General features: G+C 46.8%; 1 protein-coding gene across 1 annotated transcript; it reads left to right on the top strand.

Annotated features, from left to right (window-relative positions):
* Positions 1–3,368: 3,368 nt before the first annotated feature.
* Positions 3,369–19,655, top strand: LOC119401755 (uncharacterized). Its single transcript, XM_037668717.2, has 7 exons — positions 3,369–3,588; positions 5,747–5,880; positions 6,492–6,641; positions 7,994–8,257; positions 15,123–15,248; positions 17,896–18,225; positions 19,451–19,655. Exons 2-7 carry the CDS (start codon positions 5,757–5,759, stop codon positions 19,564–19,566), a joined length of 1,110 nt encoding a protein of 369 aa, XP_037524645.1. The 5' UTR covers positions 3,369–3,588; positions 5,747–5,756; the 3' UTR covers positions 19,567–19,655.
* The last annotated feature ends 138 nt before the right edge of the window (positions 19,656–19,793 follow it).

The raw sequence follows: 19,793 nt of genomic DNA on the forward strand, positions 1-19,793 counted from the left end.
TCGGCGCGTGTTTCGAATTTAGTTTTGGTTTGTGAACCTTCGTATCTCTTGTGACGGCCCTTTGGTTATTCGAGTGACCGTCACAGGCTTAGACAGCCATTTGTTAGTGAAATTCGTCACAAGCTCCTTCGGCGAGTCGTCGGAAAAGCTGGAGGATGACGAGAGCTCACCTGAAGACGAAGGCGCCATTTTGACTGTTAGGTGCACGTAAAAGGTGCGACGTTCTCACGCGCAAAAACGCGAAATGGAACTGCATAATGTAAAACTAATATAAATATCTCCTTGGTGCGCGCTGACCCTCTTTTCAAACAGCGTCCCGTCGAAAATAAGTAATGTCGTTTTTTTATTATTCTCACGCAGAAAACACGGACGCAGTTGTGGGACTGTATTCTTCAGTGGTAGCACACGCGTGGTTCGGTTCTGTAGCCTTCCCTTCATTGCCAAGAAAAGTTGTCCGCGAGTATAGTACGTCGCGAGTTTCTGTATCCCCGTGACGTCACACTGCTGTGAAACATCACTGAGAAGTCGCCCCCTCGATATCGAAACCGAAAGGGCCGTTTTAAGGTAGCGGTAGTTAAAATATATACGATGCATTCGCAGGCACCACAATACTCGTTTTAGGTTTCTCGGCACCAGTATTTTCATTTAGAGCAACAACCTGAATATTTTTAAAATTCGTGTCAGTACTCCTTCAAAGGGGCCATGACACCCAGTTTTCGATCATAATCTGTGGTATGTGGCTTAATCATCGTGCATTCACGAAGAAGCTGGTGAAATTTTAGCGCATTCGCTCGAGAACTTAATCTATAATTGAATATTTTTGTAACCGCGCGAGCGGCCTGAGATTCGGGCAACACTGACGCACTCGCGAGCCGCGACATAACAAGCTGCTTGCTGTGCGAGCGCCTCCATTCCGGCGAGAGAGAGAATAAATTTTATTTCACAATAATTGTGTTTAATCCCGGATGGAGCCCTCTTGTAGAGCACCACTGGCCGCGGCGGCTCACTGGGCCTGGCCTAGGGTCCTCATTTGGCTTCCCTGTGCCAGCTCGGAAGGCTGTGCCGTGGTAAACTGTGCGTGACATTGAGCTATTTCAGCTTTCTTCGGCTTGGCATTGGAATTCAACAACTTGCAGCGGCTGAAACCTAAGTAGAAGGCGACGGCTCCGTTTCATGCACAACATGACGTCACAGACATCATGCAAAAATGGCGGTCATCGTTGGTGGGCAGGGTTCATAGCCGGTGACTTTCAGGGCTTGTTTTGAACTAGAATATTATTTTACAGTTCACATTTCATATATGTATAACCACAATAGACCCTCTACTTCTATATTTAGCTGAAACCGCAGATTGTTGGGTCACCGTGTCATGGCTCCTTTGTGGTAAGCAAGCTGAATTTTCAATACAATGTCAGTTTGCATTGCCAAGACGCACCTGATACAAAGCAGCTGCCCCGAGGACGATCGGTGATATCGCTTCCAATTTTTGAGCTGAAGGCAGCTGTTCCTTTAAGCACCCCCATCCATGGTGTCATCCATCACTGTTTGATCAACTTTGCTTGACGCAGCACACCAGCAATAGAGCAGCAGCATTTATTCATGCAAGAAGAATTGTCCGCCTAACTAAATTCCTGCCAGGAGAGATGCTGCAGTTTGCGAGTAGCTACTCTAAGGAACTACTCATGAGAAGTGCCACATACAAAGGGAGCCATTCATGCCAACTCCATGCGTAACCCAGACATAGAAAACGACCTAAAAAGAAAAAGCAGAAAAGAGAACGACGTATCACACAGCAGCATCGAATCGGTCGGCACACGATGCATCCAGCGCCCCTGCCGATTCATTTATCTTCCTCAGGGGCTGTGCACTTCTCTTAGTCTTGCTTTTTATTTATTTTATGTCATTCCTTCGCACAGGAAAGGAGAATAAGACGAAAAAGAAGCAGCAACCACGGAGCACCGTTACCCAAAGTGTGACGCAAGCGGCCGGAAAAACGGCCTCGATTCCCGGTGGCTTGTCCCATTGTGTCAGGCACAAGAAGCATGCCAGTAGGTACGAACACAACGCCCCCCCCCCCCCCCCCCCCGTCCCTCGTCGGAACATTGTGATTCCTCAGCTTCTTTCTGTAGTCTCTAGTGGAGGACTTAGCGTTTTTCTTTCTTTTCTTGTGGCCGATGGCTGCTAGTCCCGTCTTCGCAAGTTGGCCATCCCACTTTGGTTCTGTTCTTTGTAGGTTTTTGTGGCTCATTCGGTGCCTGCTCTCCGTCTCGCCCTCTCGTTCCTCAATGTCCTAGAACATCTTCACATACCCAGTTGTTGAAGATAAGAAAGAGAGAAGCGTTCTTTCTTTTGTATATCTTAGTCTTCCTTCCAATCGAACATCCAACTCTCACGGTGGTGATGGAAGACCCGCGCGCGGACACGCACCCGGCTGTACACCCGGCGTCCGTTCATCCCTGTGCTTCCTTCGTCATCGTCCACTGCGGGGGTTTGCTCTGCACGTGTATCAACAGCCTACCCCTCCAACCCCCCCACCCCCGTGCCCCCTCTTTCCTGCATAAGCACACCCCTGCTTTCGGGGGGTAGAAGCTCCAAGAGAGCAGACAGTGCAACGCACCGTTAAACTGAAACGAAACAAAGACACGCAAAGGAGAATGTCTTCGACAGAGCACGAGGGGACCGTGGAGGTCGAAGTGGAAGCGGCAACAATACACAAAAAGATGCTCGTCTGTCCCGACCAGCCCAGTCTGCAAGGAGAAAGAGGGGCTCCTTCCTCCCTCTTCGATTACGCGCAGCCGCCCGTGGACCCAGAAGCCCTCCGCTTGAAAGAAAAACGCTGTGCCGACTGTGGATGGGAGGAGAGCCCGGCCTTCAGAGGAGGAAAGGACGTCTCAGACATGAGCTGAACCAGACCTCGATCCCTCCTCTCCATGCGTGTCTGTGTGTACCTACCTGTTACCCCACAACGAGGTCAATGTCCCCGTGACGTCAGGTCTGGGGCGGCTGAGGGGAGGAAGCGGAACACCCGGAGAGGACACAGTTACTTCTTGTCGAGGAGGTAAACTTAACGAGAGAAGGGTAAGGGAGAGAGCAAGTCTGGAGACTCAGCCCTCGCCCACCGAACTCTCTCCTCCGCCCCTCCTCGAGCCTACTATCCGCCAGGATGGTGTGACCCCTGCCGCCGCGTCTTCCTTCCAAGTTCAAGATGTTATGTAAGTGTGCGAGGAGGAAAGAGGAGCGATGGGACTGTTCCTCCTGCCAACGGCCTGCTCGCTCCGGGCGCCTCCATCACCCCCCGGCAACTGAAAGGAGGGGTGGCACTGCTCGCTTCCGGGTTCCTCCGGGCGGCGGTTCCCTGGCAGCCAGAAACTGTGCATGCACATCTTTTAAGGCATTGCCGTCGGCTGATAGATCGCCAGTCCGGGATCCGCGGGAGCTGCCAGCAGTGCGTTCGTGTGTGCGGTGCGCTGCCCCTCTGGTTCCTGCCGCCGCCGACGCCAGTGCACGGCAGTGCACCGCGAACAAAACGGCAGGCCCCCAGGACTGAGCAGCAAGAGCCGCTGCCGTGGGACTACACCAGCGAGTTAGGTGAGCACCGTGCCGCGGTTACTCGCCCCGAGAAATAACCGAGTGTCTGTTCAAGACCGCGCGAGATACTCCTTCCTTCCCTCCATCGTATCTCCTCATCCTCAAACGTCCTCGCGAGAGATAACTCCTTGCTGTCCAATGGGACATAGTGGCGATCTAGCTCCTCACAATGCTTCTTAAAGACGGGAGAGGGGGGAAAGGGAAGGAAGCTTCATTGTTTGCTTAACGGTGATGACCCCCCAGCCCGGCCGGCAGCAGGAGCGAAACCGGCCTGCTTGAGAGGAGTTCGCGGGGTGGGTACGTGCGGATGATAGCGGGCGGGTGACCCGAATTACGGGGAAGTCCGGTTTCCTAGCGCGATGGCCAGATTCGGCTCCGCTTTGCTGGTGGCCCAGGAGAGGAAGCAGGTTCGGCAACAGGTATACCGGATCCTCCTCGCATCCGTAGGTCCAGGCACCAGTCGCCCCGCCAGCAGCGCGCCGGCGAATCAACCCCGCCAGACGACGATCGTAGTAGAATCCTCGCCGCACACGCTACCGACGCTACCGAGGATATCGCGACGATACGACGACCTTGAACGCTCCGGACGGTGCACTGCGCCCAAGGCCCCCGGTACGTTGCCCGTGACAATTCTCGACCAACGTGCCGTCGTCATAGGTTTTTTTTTTTTTTCAGCCTAACGTTGTTACAACACGAGGTCAACTGCTAGACCGTAAGCAGGGTCGCAAATTGCTCATGTCTCATTAGGCAGTAGATTGCGCTCGGGGCGGAAGTCTATAGTCAAAAGTGTCAAGGTCCCAGGCCAGAGAGGCACCTAGGGGCGAAGGTAGCAATCGTTGGGCTCTCCACTCCCATGCGTAATTATCTTGGCATTTGCAATTGGCTGGCCACTTATCGTGCGATAACGCGAGGGAAAAGGCAGTTAACGGTTAGACGCCACTCTCGTGTTGCGTAATTTTGTCGATGTTTCGGAAACGTACTACGCACCATTAAGGAGCCATTCGTCATGTAATGAAGCGTGAGAACTAATTTTATTGATTTTGTGTGCCGATGTGTCATTCATCGCATAAGACCAACGGGGACACTCTACAGCAGAATGATGTGGCACATTTCGTTCTTTGCAATGTGGCCCCCTTCATAAGATGTCCTTCTTTGCATCTGTGCTTCAAGAGTGTTCACCTCATTCGTACTTAAATCCTGAGTGCTGAGTTCCACACCTTTCGCAGCAAATAGTGAATATATTAGTTAATAGCTATAAGAGGGTTTAAATACACATAAAAAATAAAAGCAAACAGAATTTTCTAAAAGGTAAGTTAACGTTTTTTACGCTTCGTATTTATTCACAAAGGATTCCAGTAACATTAACGATCTTTTAGTATAATGAATTTTACTTGATTTGCAGCATAATAGCAATAACTTGGATTGTCATTAACGTGCGTTAAATGACTAGCTCTGAGTACGTTTAGAGCAGAGCATGCCACCAAGTACAACGTTATTGAGGTATCTAGAGCCCCCAGAAGTGACGCAAGCCTCTCCACAAATACAGCTCAAAGTATAGTGATACAAAATATTAGCAGTTAGTATAGCTAGATATGGGTGGTTACAGGGTGCTTTACCTGTTTATTTCCATTGTGAAGACATGGCCGCCAAAAGTTACCAGTGCAACTCTAACGTTCCTTTCACAGTTGGTATTGTTCCGCGGAGACTCCTAAATCCGTTTGTTACACAAAAGATGCACCCACCCTGAAAGTCTTTCCCGGTCAAAAGCCCCTGGTTGCTTCAAGATCGTGATAATTTAGTCTAGGTGGTAACCAGTAAGTGCTTGGCACAGTACTCAAGCGCACTGATCACATTCTATCTCTGATGATTGGGTTGATCGCTTAATATTACATGAGTGGGGCATTTTATTTGCCAGTGCCATCTAGGTTCTCTTAGTTTCCCGCTGAGATAGCGCTGCATTAAGTTTCAAAAACGGTAAAAAACTTGCTGATAGCTACAAGGTCGCTAGAAAGATAAATCATCCAGCCAAAACCTGCATAAAGATATAGGCACCAATTTATCAGTGTCGCGTAATGGCCATTTTGTGATCACGAAAGTTAGAGAGCGTTCAATACCCCTGCCATCTGTACAAGGGCCACCATCTCTTTATCTGTTACAGGTGCCAGACAATGCATTCTCGCAATGGCATAATTGTTCTCACAGTCCTGGCCACACTGCTGGCGTCAGCAGTTGGCCAAGGAATCTTCGGCGGGCAGCTGCCTCCCAGTCGACCAGGAAGACCTCAAAGTATAAGTGAGAAGAAGCTTCATTAGTATTTGAACAGCATAGAAGTGTATAACAATATGCTCAGCACGCTGGCTTACAGAAGAAATATGTATGATTATGACGACCAGAGATGACAGTGCGAAATTTCTTCATGTTTTCGAACATCCTGAGCACAAGATCAGAATGGCTACATTCCTCAAGCCCTCATCCCAACAATGATATATACTTGGACATTTCTTTGCCGATTAAACATAGTCCACTAAATGCTTTCTGGATTGGCCGATAAGCTTTTAAAGCGAAGTTGTCACTTCTTAAATGCCATGTCTACGAAAATAGTTTCTTGAGCTGAACTCTATTAAATAAATGACATTAGCTTACTGTCAGGAGGTTCACTGGACGTAAGCAGCGAGCCCAGATACGTAATGTCTGGCACAGAGGGACAGATCAGTCCTGAGCATGTGAAAGCGCGAGCTGCGCAGCGCGAAGAACCTTCGACGTATTCTTCCTCAGCAGCTATTCAGCAGCTGCCGTGCCTGAGCTTCGTGTGTCTTGTTTTCATGCGTGCGTGTACTGTGAATTATAAAGTATCTATATACTGAATTGTCTCAACTTGTTGCATATTTCCATGTGCTCCTTAGCTGGCATTATCAACCTGCTGCGTTACCAGAACCAGCCGTGCGAAGGTCGCAACAACCAGAATGGAACTTGTGTCAGTGAACAGGACTGCATTGACCGGAAAGGAACGGAAGTCAACAGATGCGCCAACGGCTTCGGAGTTTGCTGCTACGGTAAGCCACATACTACCACTGGTGGCTTGGGTCACTTAGAATAACTGCTACTTAGGTGTGTTGATATAAGTTCATGATGACAAGAAAAAGCAGCCATGCTACACATCGCGTAAACAGGGTGACAGGACAATAAGATTGTTCCGTCAAGCGTTAGCAGGAACCCTTATTCTGTCTTAGAACTCGTAGTAGAGGCACTCATTGGAAGACTTTGCAATATCTGAGTTTCTTTATGAATGACATTGATAGTAGCGTATTAATTCTCTTCCACGTGTGTTCTTCAGTGACTAGCCAACCATGTTCTTTGGTGAAGTAGAAATGTCGTGCATACTTTATTTTCTAATACTCCCGTCTGATTTTGAAGACATTGTTCATATGTTTCCCCCCCATTTTACCACTCGACCTGTCAAAGGCGGTTGGTTGGTGATGGTTGGTTAGATGGTTAACTCTTCACCATAACCCAGGCACACAAAAGAACCCTGTGATGCCCACGTATCACATAAGCATGAACTACATTGACCTTGATGATTCAAGTTGCTGATTCAAGCACGAGAAGCTTAAAGCAAAGACCATAGATGCATTCTTGACCAACAAGAACTATATTTCAGCTCTTAATAGACCACTAAGCAATCATTACTTAATTAACTACTAAACTAATTAGACGTTTACCGAAATGACGTTCCCATTTCTTATTACAGTAATGTTCTTTCCGTGGTCAGAACTAAAGACGAGTGTTCTTGTCTCAACTTTCTCTGATGCAGAACTGCACTATAGCATTGCAAGGTTCCACCGATAAAGTATACAAACGGAAAGCCTCACTATATAATGTTTATACAGCGTTCCCATTGTTACTTGTGCCTATAGCTGTCACATCTTATACCAGGGGTCTCAAACTCACCTCAGCTAGCGGCCCGCACTCACGGAGTTTAGTCCCACAAGGGCCGAGACGACAGTGGAGAAGGTCGGAGCGGGGGCGGCTTGGTGGGGAGAGCTTGAACAAACGTTGCAAGCAGGCGTTTCTCATATCTCATCTACTGGTCATTTCTGAAGGGTATTAGACGTTGAGGATTCGAGAAAAATGTCGATAGTGATCTCCTCAATGACTCATATCTGGACGCCAATTCTGAAAGATAGTCTCGTACTACTTTAGCACATGGTTACCGCAGGGAGTGTATCACGAAAAATATGCTTGAGAGCGGTAAAGCTGTGTCGCATAATTATATACTTATTTAAAAAATAGAAGAATGTAGGACGAAGACATTCATGTGAGCTCCAGGCCGCTAGCGAAAGGCCCATGAACCGAGTGTTTGAAACCCGTATACCTTATACGTTCCCGCGAAATTCGCCTCTCCCAGTGAGCTTCACGTGCGGCAAGTCTACGAGCGACAACGAGACGGAGTTCGTGAACCCAAACTACCCGAACGGCGAGAACGGCACGGACACCTGCCAGGTGACAATCGAGAAGCAGAACAACGTGTGCCAGCTGAGGCTCGACTTCCTCGAGTTCAGCCTGGCCCAGCCCGACGAGAACGGACAGTGCATCACCGACTCCTTCATGGTCCGAACCACGGTCGGCGAGCGCCTGCCCATTCTCTGCGGAGAGAACGCGGGACTGCACTGTGAGTGGCTTTTAAAGGGACACTAAAGAGAAACAATGAATCGCCTTAGATCAATAAATTGTGTTCTGAGAGCTCTAATGTCGTTAATTTCGCCATCATAGGTTTATTGATAGAGAAGAAAGTAAAGTTCAAAGTTTGATTTTTAAATTTCGCGCCGAAATATCCCCGTGTGGCGTCACGGATTTCAAAGTGTATTTATCGTATTTTGGCGCCATTGGCTCAACAAAATTACCTAGAACTTGGTATGTTAAGTCTATGGCCCCCTCAGAGGACAATGTACCGATTTTTACCGATTAGGAACTACGTACTCCCTAGTAGACTCCGTCAAAACATGTAACGTCACGGCGAATGGTGCGGAAACTTCTAGGTGGCGTCGCCACCCGCATTTCGTTTACACGTTTTCTCGCTTACTAAGCGTCTTCTCGCAGCAAGCGTGGTGTTTTTGGTATCGTGAAAGAGTACTTTACTAATATGAGAAAAATCGTTTTGCCTTTAGTGTCCCTTTAAACTGCGCGAAGAACAGTTCGCACTTTGGTGAGGCTTCACTTTTGACTGGAAACAGAGATATGCCATAGAAGATATTTAAAAAGACTTACTCTAGTTCGACACAGTGTGGAACCTGCAGAAACAGCGGTGCTGAGGGTTCTTCTGTGTTTCTCGTGCAATTTTCTGTGACTTTCTGTGGTGTTTTGTGATTTTGTGTGGGTGTCTGCGATTACGTTGTTTGTACAGTAGAAATGCACGGGAAAGGATGTGTGGCATTCCCCTGCGCCACCCACTGAAGCTACAGTGACTTCAGGCCTTATTCACGCCCGAGACGCCCTTCCCGTTTCACTGACTTTTTACCGCTTCGTCCACGGCCGAGGCAGTTATGTCATCTGTCAGTGTACGTGGGAATAGGAGCGTGACATGCGACACGGACACTCATCTGTCGTCAGGCCCACCCCTAGAACAGCTACGCTGTTGAAATCCGGATTCTAAACCCAATCCTTGACTTGGGTGTCTGGTAGTGGCATTCGCACGTAAGCGTCGTGTGCCCTTGTGTATTCCTTGGGTCAAGCTTGCGTTTCTCGCGCTGCCGAAGCGAAATTTAGAGGCTAGATAAAAGGAAGCGCGTGGTTAATATCTGCCCCGCCAGGTGTCGCAAAGATCCCAGCTGATCCCAAAAAAAAAAGCGTCTGCTCTTTCATTACACTCATTCAATTTTCGTTAATTGCCCTAACAGTTAATTGGCACTTATCTTAAGTAAACTTTTGCTCCGATATCATATGTATCCAATATAACGCTTGAACCAGAACCAACGATTTCGTACCAGTTTTATTTTTTAAACAAATTTCTGAATATTCGGAAAACCTGAATTACGACCAGAAGTGCCTGGAAAAGAAACAAGACACCAACTCGTTGCTCGGGCCACTAGAAAATGCTGGAGTGGAAGCTCTTGCAGCTTACACTGTAAAAAAAAATTACTCCCAGGTGGGAGTAAAATGCTTGTCCTCTAGCGACCCCCCCATTCGGAGTTTTTTATACTCCGGTCTTCCGGAGTAAAGCATTTACTCCGGCTGGCCGGAGTTATTGCGTGGCGCCTCCGGAGTGTTTCTGCCGCTCCTTCACTCCGGCTGGCCGGAGTTATTGCGTGGCATCTTCGGAGTATTTTTCACTGTTCTTTCACTCCGGCTGGCCGGAGTTTTTGCGCGGCACCTCCGGAATATTTTTTGCCGTTCTTTCACTCCGGCTGGCCGGAGTGACTGCGTGGCACCTTCGGAGTATTTTTCGCCGTTGTTTCACTCCGGCTATCCGGAGTTTTTTCGTGTCACCTCCGGAGTATTTTACGAATCTCCTTACTCCGTCCGGACGGAATTTCAGTGAGATGCATCGGGAGTATTCTTCTCTTTGCTTCGCTGCTACAGTTTCTTCACTCTATGCTGATCGTGTCACGCGTTGGTTACATAAGGGAATTCTCATCGAAACACTGCAGAGTCACTGTGTACTTTTATCCACAGACCTCTAGCAGATGAAAGTCAAGAGAACACGTGAGTTCTTATTATTTCGTTTATTCACAATAAGCTGCAGTTTTCTGTTCATGAGCCAGCATTTGGGAAAGCAATACAAGAAACAAATATGCAAAAGGCCACCAAAAAACAGAGCAGAAGTCAGATCACGTGAAACCAACGGCGCTCAAGTTTTAAGCGCAGCGTGTCGAAATGAAGCCCAGAATGCTGCAAAAGAATGCACAACAAACGAAGGAAGCGTAGTCGCCGGAAACCATCCACGACGGACCGTCCATCAGATTCATTGACGACGCAAGGATTCATCTGATTTCTTCCTGCATAATTTAGCAAAAAAGTAGTACATGAGAACTAAGTCATGCCACAAACACGAAAACTGAGGACACTGAAGCCACAGATACTCAATAAATTACATACAGGGTGGCAGTCCATGAGAACACCCAGGTTCTTACAGCATAGTCAATACTAAAATTAACGACAAACTTTGACAGAGCAGCACTAATTAAACGGACCACACAAAGTACACAATATCACAAAGAAGTCAATATAAAGAAGCACATCCCACGTACTCTGGTGTCAGCCAGCCGCTCTATGATAAAAACACACCTCCGCGCCGCGAACAAAGTGCAAAACGCGCGAAACTTTTCCATACAATTATAAATCGATACCTCTACTTCTGCTCAGTCTTTCAAAACTTTCTTTTTCACTAAAATGAGCGAATTTCAGTACTCTCGACGAAAGTATCACGAATGCCTCTCCCAATTAACTTGCTAATTTTATAAAATATCATTACTGGTTATTACAGTTGCATTTCAATCTGTTCTTATTGTCCTATTTCCCGCATATTAGGCGCTTCCAGTTTTTATGCTTACGACCGCTCCATAAGAAAAGCGTTCCTCTATTCTGCTTTCCAAAACAGGCTTCGAGGCAAGTTGGCGTTGTACCTTTCTTTCTTAATTTGCTGCGCCCGCTCTGTCATGAAACTTTTCGTAACGGACATTTTTCAAAATAGTTATTGCCTGGTAAGACGACGATGTGTACACAACTACTGCACTTAGAAAAACACGTCGATCCACTTCGTAACGCTTGGCCCAACACACACACACACACAAAAAATGCAGCCTCGCTCACTGCTTCGCATGAAACAGATTGCCACAAGGCGTGGGATCTGCCGAATATTTAATACCTTGTTATTCTGTCTACATGTTAACATTGTCTCCCAACATTTGAAAAGGATACCCTACGTCTCTTATTCGATCTTCGGCTTTCTTTACGCAATGCTTCGCCGATCGCACATGTTCCTCCGGTGTACATCGTGCAAACTCCTGTTCCCGTTTTGCTTTCATTTTCTTTTCGATGCGTCGCGGATTCTAATATTTCAAGAGCTATCTTCAGTCTATGTATTTCATGTAGCTTGATGCAACGAGGGCCGTCGTTGGCGGCCGGTGCGCGAACAAGGCCGTCGGCAACGGCGATTGCAGACGGGAACCGATGGAACTGGATCTACTCCCCAGCTTTATCCCTATTTGCATAGCTGTTTGTGCCGCCTGCAGTTCAGCCTGTCTGCTCGGGCTTGGTTCCCGGGGCCTTTCGGCAGCGCAGGACACAAGCGACGAGAGCACAATGAAGCGCAGCCAACATCCAGCACCGCGTCCCCGCAACTAGCGCCTGCTCCTTTCTGGCACTCACATGCCATTAGTCCGCGCCTCCACCCCCAACCCGTTTCTGTGCCAAGCGACCCCTGCCTTCCTTTCGCATTCCCCATCACCCACAGACTGGTCTCGACACCCCTCTCTCCCTTTCTTTTATGGACGGACCACATTCTCGGAAGTGTCAATTACATTCCTACATTGATATTTCAGATGCCACTTATCATATGAAATAATTTTCATATCATATGAAATGAGCACTCACTTATCATATGAAATGAGCACGTATATGCGTTCTAAAAATCTGTACCAAACACATTTCTCTAGCTCAATTCGTTAAATATATAAAAAATTAATTCTGGTTTCAGTTTTTCATGTCCTATTAGTTCCGTTTATATGAAAGATCGAGAATATTAACACTTAATGATAGACCCCGACCTGGCGCATATTAATATCGAAAGCGGACAAAAATTACCTTTTATTTATACTAACCAAGCCAACAATATCTCTTTACCAACTAGATTTACTTATCACTTAATTACTCTTTATTGAATTAACCCACAACTACGATGTTTTCCATGAATGCATATCGCTAGGGTCACTCTGCGCTCCGAATATTACAGTGCTCTGTTTAAGTTACCGCAGTTATCCATATTTAAAAAAAAAGAACACCTGGTCCAAACAACGCGTTTTCTTCAATCGAAAATCGACAAGGACTGAGAAGGAACACTGACGTACAGGACAGCGCCTGTCCTGTACATCAGTGTTCCTTCTCAGTCCTTGTCGATTTTCGCGCTAGCTAATTTTGAAGATTATGAACCAACTAGCCCAACAACGTATACTCTTAAACGCGTTTTCTAAATTTCCGCTGGATTTTTTTACTGCCATCCTGTAATGCCAACCTAGTCTTCGTAATCTCTTTGGTTATCAACATAACAGTACCCAATTTTAGCACCTTTCGAGAAAAATGACGCAGATAATTCAACAAGAGCTCACTCACCAGGTTTGCGCCGCACCCGCGACCGTCCGCTTGTTCGCCACTCGCGAGATCACAATGTGTCGTTTGCTGCACGGCACCATCACGCGATTAGGGCACCGCAACTTGCTGCTGTCGATGAGATGACAACCTTCGTTCACGCTTGTAGTCGCTTGTAATGTCCGCAAGGTGCATGGAACGATTTCCTTTTCCGAACGCGGCCGAAGGCTTCGGACAATCCTCGCTGCACTACGACGGGGACACACGCGCTTCAGGCAGGGTCACTGAGGAGACAGGGGATTGGAATGCAAGGCAAGCGAACTCGTCGGACGGGTTGGACGGCCGGCGGCTTGTCCTCAAATTCTTGCTCGCAGGCCTGAAAACCTGTCTAGGAGGTGTTGGTGGAAACCGGTCGGCCGGCGAGGCTGCCTACGTCACTCCTCCAGCAGCCAATGAACGTCGCTGAGCGATGCCGCCGACGTATTTGCGGCACGTGCACCGGAGTATATTCAGGGAAAGGGCGCCCTTTTCCTCCCATCCGTCGCCCGCGGGAGGAGAACGGCGGTGAATGAACGTATATACTCCGGCAAATTCCGATGTGTTCGAGTTGGGGAGAGGTCACCGGAGTTAGGCGGGAGCATCATCCCCCAAGACCTCCCAGCTGGGTACATTTTCGTTTACAGTGTAGCAGGAAATGTGAAGCCAGCCTTTGCCCAGCTCTGTCGTATTACGCTCGATTAGAGATAAAGGGCTTCTGTTCTGATAACGTAAGTGCTCGGTTAATTGTAAGGTAAGAGATCGCTGTTCCCGACGAAATAGATCCGGATCACTATTAGTGATGTGATCTCTAATATAATTTGCCAAGACCTTGAGTGTTTCGAAGGCAAACAGTAACTCAAAGAGGCGCTTGGAGAAATCTCTGTTCGGAATACTCATAGGGCCTACCAGGGAACCGCTACCACTTCCTCCTCGTGGGTGATTGCCGTATAAGTTATACTGACGCAATTTATAAGTATTTAGTGTATAAGCGCCTCTAGCGCTTGCGTATACTGGTTCCATAAACTTTCCTTTGCGAGTGTCCATTTCGCTTCTCTCGTGAGCCATTCGTAGCATCCGTCTTTTGTTTGAGATGGCTTAGTGGTCTTCCATAGTGCTATATAGTGCTCAAAAGTGTATATAGTGTGTATAGTGCTCAAAATCATTCAGAATATTTCGAAACACTTTTATCGAGCCCGTGGTTAGCTGGTGAAGGTCTGACTTCACTTTCGGCACGTAAGTTCTACTCCAGTATTTTTTATAAGACACCATGGATATACTAGTTCCATGATATGATGGATATCATTGCCCGTGTGAGTAGTCCCTTACATGCAGGGTACATTGATTGGCATATCCGAGGGTGGGGGGGGGGGGGGGGGGGATTGAAACTACTTTCCCAAAACTTTTTCAGTTTTGCACATACGCACACATACCAGCGCACGCACTAACATACATAAAATGCAGTTGAAAACCTCATCCTACAAAAAAAAAAATAAACATTGGCCACGCCGCTGCCAGGATATGTTATAGTAGCTCCTCCAACTAGAGGAAGCGTTGGCTATAGGCTACTATTGCTGTATTACAGTAGAAACTGATACGCGCCAAAACGGTTGTGAGGATGCCTTCGACGTTCCGAGACTATGTTAATTTGGCGTGACGACACGCCTAATTGAGAAATCATTTGTGTAAAAGCCCAAGATGGTGGCTCCCATGAACCTAAAGTAAGATTGTAGTACTGCAGATGTTGCATGAACAAAAATTGTGACGTTGCGGCGCCTGTTAGAAATAAAATACTGCTGTGCGTTAGAGTAGGCGAGTTTAACATGTTCCCAGGTAGATAAGTAATGCGCAAATCACACCACTTGCGGGTGAGCGCAGTTTCTCTTGAGGGGAGGGGGGTAAATGTGGGGGTGGCTGCCCTCCTCCTCCTCATCGCTCCTTCCGTGTGTCTTCAGGCGTCACCCCTGCGTGGTCACACATCCTGTCGTCAAATAACCTGTGTGGTACTAACACAGAGTCAAGAGGTTATGACAGTTGCATCTTCGTTGAAAGAAAGTTGTGAAATATCACGTGCAGAACTAATATCGGGGATATTGCGAACCACGTTTTTTACTCATTGTAAACGTACTGATGCATCAGTGTCTGAGTTTTGGGGGAAAACATGCATGACTAACCTACCTTTTCACAATTCTGTGCAGTGTATGTGGACATGGGCAGAAGTTCAGGCAATCCTGTCGTGCTAAGCGTAGTCAGTAATGGGGACAAGATGACAAGAAGGTGGCGTATCAAGATCAGCATGGTGCAATGCAACAGCCTCGACATAGGTAAGTCCGATTGAATTCCAATTAGCTGAAAGTGACATGCACTCAATCACTGGTACATTGAAGTCATTTGTGTTTTATTTCGCTTCCATCGCATTAGGTAGAGGATAAATAACTGTGACTTTTTATAACGAGGCTCAGTATTACGGACGACTCTAATTATGGAACACTTTCGATAGGCGCCAACCCTTGCCTCTACGTTCGCAATACAGATAATGTTATTATTACGTGCCGTAGCACTGTACAAGGTGAAAAATGCCGGGAACTCGTATTTTAGCCTTCCATACCTACCTTTAGTATAAACAGAACTGTATCACCATAACGTTAAAAGAAACTTCCTTTCAAGAAAAAAAAGTTCATTGAAGGTTTCCCTGGTTTCTCGCTTTAGAGTGCGAAGGGTAAGCAACCGAAGTGTGTTTTCGTTTACGAAGATGAATACCCGAAAAAAAATTCCTGGCTACGGGCCTGTCTGTTGTAGTACATCATCAGAACTCTCTAGCAAAAGTATCAAAAGCTCAGTGTACAGCCTTTTCTGACTTTCCCAACTTTATTCAGGGCTTGACAGCAAAGCTGACAAAAGCCTCAGATGGATCTTGCTGCGCATTTCACTGCGGCGCAAAATTTATACCAAGGGGCTGAACATAGCCGCGTTTGGCAATGAGAGTCCAGCAAGTCTAGCTTAAGTATACCTTCATAAGATATTGGCAGCAGCACTACTGCTCCCTTGCTACAGTGCAATGAGTGGTGATTAGACAAAATCGCGGCACATATAATTCATTTACTTCATTTAAGTTTACTTTGCTTTTGTCGTCGTGTTTTGCCACAGTGAATCTGGGACGTGGGACATTGTCAAGCTGTTTTTATGCAGCTTTTTTTCCCCTGTCCCAACCACTTACTGTAAAACTGTATGTGGTAAATAAACTCAACTCATCTCAACTTATGTCTATGAACAAATCATTAGTGGGCATGCGAATTTCCTTTAAACGTGTGCCAAAAAGCAATGCAACTGTCACTCACACGTTTGGTGCAAAAAAAACCAAGGTCTTGTGGAGGACGTATTAGGCCAAGTTCAGTTCATATCCTGAACCTGAGAGTGAAACGCCGAAGTTGCTTTTTAGGTTTCCAAAAGCGCTTGCGGGACGGGACATAAGTGCAAAGGATACGTACCATCAAATGGCTGCCTTCTTGATGGTGGAGACCAGCAAAGGGAACAAGCAGGTCTTAGTACTCTTTTGTTCAACTTTTTCTCACAAAAAAAAATTTGTATCTGCAGGCCCACGCGTCGACCTGATGACGATGTCCGGCTAGATTGGTTTTGCATGGATTTTGCTTCCCTATAACCGTCATAAAAACATACATGTCAATAAGTTTCATCGCTAGTCAAACAAGATCGATACATGTACTGAGAAGAAAAAGAAGATGGCTCTCGCCTTCGAGTCATCTTAGGCGAATGCATAAGGAACTCTGTGAGTTTTAAATGAGAAGCATTTAGCAAACCTTTGGCACTTTGAGCGTATCTATCTATCTATCTATCTATCTATCTATCTATCTATCTATCTATCTATCTATCTATCTATCTATCTATCTAGACGAAAATTGGCATATGAGGGCAAGAGGATTTAACGAATTTGACTGTCGGGTCATGATATGAATAACGTGAAAATCCTGCCGAGTACGTCGTCAAACCCTTTCCTCTAGACATGTGTAGCACATACCCGTTTACCACGGGCCGCGGTGTACGGGTATGCGCCACAGGTGTTTGACAGTTACCTACCCAGGAACGGCGAGAACGGACATTGGTAATTTAAATGCGAGAGCGTTAAGAAAAACCGACAGCGGCAGCGCTGACCCCACGAATGGAAATAATGGAAAACAGGATCCCAGCAGGTATCGAACCCAAGCATTCTACGTGGCAATCAGGTGTTCTACCACAGATCCACACCAGGTCTATGAAGTGGTTTGGAAAAACAGCCTATGCAGGCGTAATTTTGGGGAACGTCGATTGTGGTTGTGGTGCTGGCTATTGATTTTACAAGAAAGCAATAAACACTACATATGTACTCCTACGATAAAGGCGTCAAATCAGATTAACGTCGGTGGTTCCAATGTTGGCTCCGCTTTTATAGCAGTCTAATAAGCATTACATTTGCATTGCCATGATTGAGCAAGCTCTATTGAAGCATTGCTCGACCCCGGAGGAATACATTAACGAAAGTTACGTATGATATTCACATGATTGCACTATAAAGTGAACTTCAATTCGATAATACTGACGTATGTACTCTAACGTGAGGGCTCACGTGACGTCGCACCTTAAGTTACCCTTTAAACGCCAGTGTTGTCGTTGTCATCATGCCTGGTAAGCCCACGATGTGCACACAGCTACTACACTTACAAAAACGCGTCGATCCACCTCGTAACGCTTGGTTCAAAGCCATAAAATACAGCATAGAAATACTCGCTGACTAATTCGCATGAAACCGATTCCCACAAAGCGTGGGATCTGCCGAATTTTTTTAATACAAGCTTTTCTAAGAGACTGCAGAAATCTGAGAAGTTGTATTACGGTGATCGCGGCATCTGATCCCTCATAAACCACCAACCGACGTGATCGTGAACCCTCTTACCTCTTCGGCTTTCGTCCACGCAGCTCCTGCCGGTTGCCTGCTGTACTACCGAAGTCCGAGTGCCATAGTGCGAAGCTTCAACTACGGTCCCATGGTAGAGCACAGAGTTCGCTACTTAAGCAACCTTCGCTACTCCATATGCATCCGAATGGAGGAGAACTACTGCTCCATCAAGTGGGAGACCGAGTCCAACTCGTCCTTCTCTTGGGGCAAGCCCATCGACAGGGGCGCCAACGGCACCATCTGCAACATGGACGACTTCGTGGGCATTGACCAGGGCTCGACGCTGGGCCTAGGTCCGGGACAGGATCGCTTCTGCGGTACTAGCCTCGGCGAGGAGAACGTCATCATATGTGAGTTGTGATATTTGCATTGTTTTCATGTAACGTACGATATGTAGTATAAAATGAAAACATATGTTTTCAGGAGCTTGTTGAGTCGGAATATTACGTACTATGCCAATATATTTTCGAGCAATTTTCGTCAACAATGTTATCGAATACGATACATGCATCAGCCTGTATTTACTGTAACGCTACCCGAAGGGAAATCCAAAGCTCATATGATACGTGTTACATCCTTGAGCCCTCGCTCGTCTTTCTGCCAAAAAAAAAAAAAAAAAGAGAGAGAAAGGAATGCAAGTTCTGAAGTAAAAAAATTCTGCCGTTTCCGAGCAAACCGATTTTAGTATGTGAACGTGATTCTAGCGAAAACTTCTCTTTAAGACTGGCGTGAAACTGGACATTTCTCTCAGGGTAGGACACGATGAATGCGCGTATTGCCGGTCTACACATGTGTGTTGCTGACACATGGTATTAAAGAAAAGAGCAATAACTGCAATTCAAAAGCTATGCGGCGCGTATTTCCGTTTCTAAAGTGGAGAACATTCGGTTCGCGTAAGATTCCTGTCTTCCTCGCTTGGCGACAATTATTGGTGTACGTGTAATATAACCTGGAAGTTTTAAGGGATATACCTGTTCTCGAAAAGAAAAGAAAAAAAAAACTTGTCGTAAAAGCTCCCATTTTTTATGATACGCCCGCTTCATGCAGGCATCTGAGTATGCCGGAACTATGAACATACCATATCAATGGGCGCAAGCTAATATGAACATTCCTCTAACGCAATTTTAATTTCAAACTATCATTTAAAAACGCGAGCTATAAATTAAGTGAATATGACGAAGTGCTCAATTCAACAAACGTTGCGTGAGTTGAACTTTGACCCGTAAAAGTTAAAACAAAGTTCTGTGGCACACATATAATAAGTCACATGGAAACAACAGCCGCCCTAGCTGTTGAGTTAGGCGGATGTCGCGAGTTCGATCGCCGGTCTTATTCTGGGCGGGGATGGCGGGAAACGTAAAAGCGTTCATTTACTTCGCTGTGGGTTAACGTAAAGGAAACTCACAATTAAGGCCACGGTACATCCACTATAGTGCTTCCCATAAGCCCCAGCACAACTTCTGGGCCTTGAACTCTGTGAATCGCGTCGAGAAATTACGTTTATATCTGTCCCGAAAGTACACGCTCCTGCGGTGCGCGAACATTGTTCAACATTCGTCTTCTACTTCTTTGCAGCCAACAACAAGCCATTCACGTTGAAAGTGAAAAGCAACCACGCCTCGAGTGACAACGCCGCAAACGGCCAGTACGGCTTCTCCTTACGCTACACGCAGCTACCGTGTGTCGTCTAGCACGAAGCTGAGCCAAGCTCTTCGAGTCACCGCATTTTCCTGTCATCCTTACACGGGTAAGTTGGGGTCCTTTCTATCCCCGTGCAACAACACACGAGGTCTTGCTTATTCAAACCCCGTATCCCGTTCCGTGTCATCAGTTTCAAGGTTACACCAGCCTGGCAGCTAGCTTTAAAGTTGAACCTGCCTAGCAACTGATCTCATTTGTGTTGTGATGACCCTGTGAG

The sequence above is a fragment of the Rhipicephalus sanguineus genome, chromosome 8 (genome assembly GCF_013339695.2).
Source record: "Rhipicephalus sanguineus isolate Rsan-2018 chromosome 8, BIME_Rsan_1.4, whole genome shotgun sequence".
In the NCBI taxonomy this organism is placed as follows: Eukaryota; Metazoa; Arthropoda; class Arachnida; order Ixodida; family Ixodidae; genus Rhipicephalus; species Rhipicephalus sanguineus.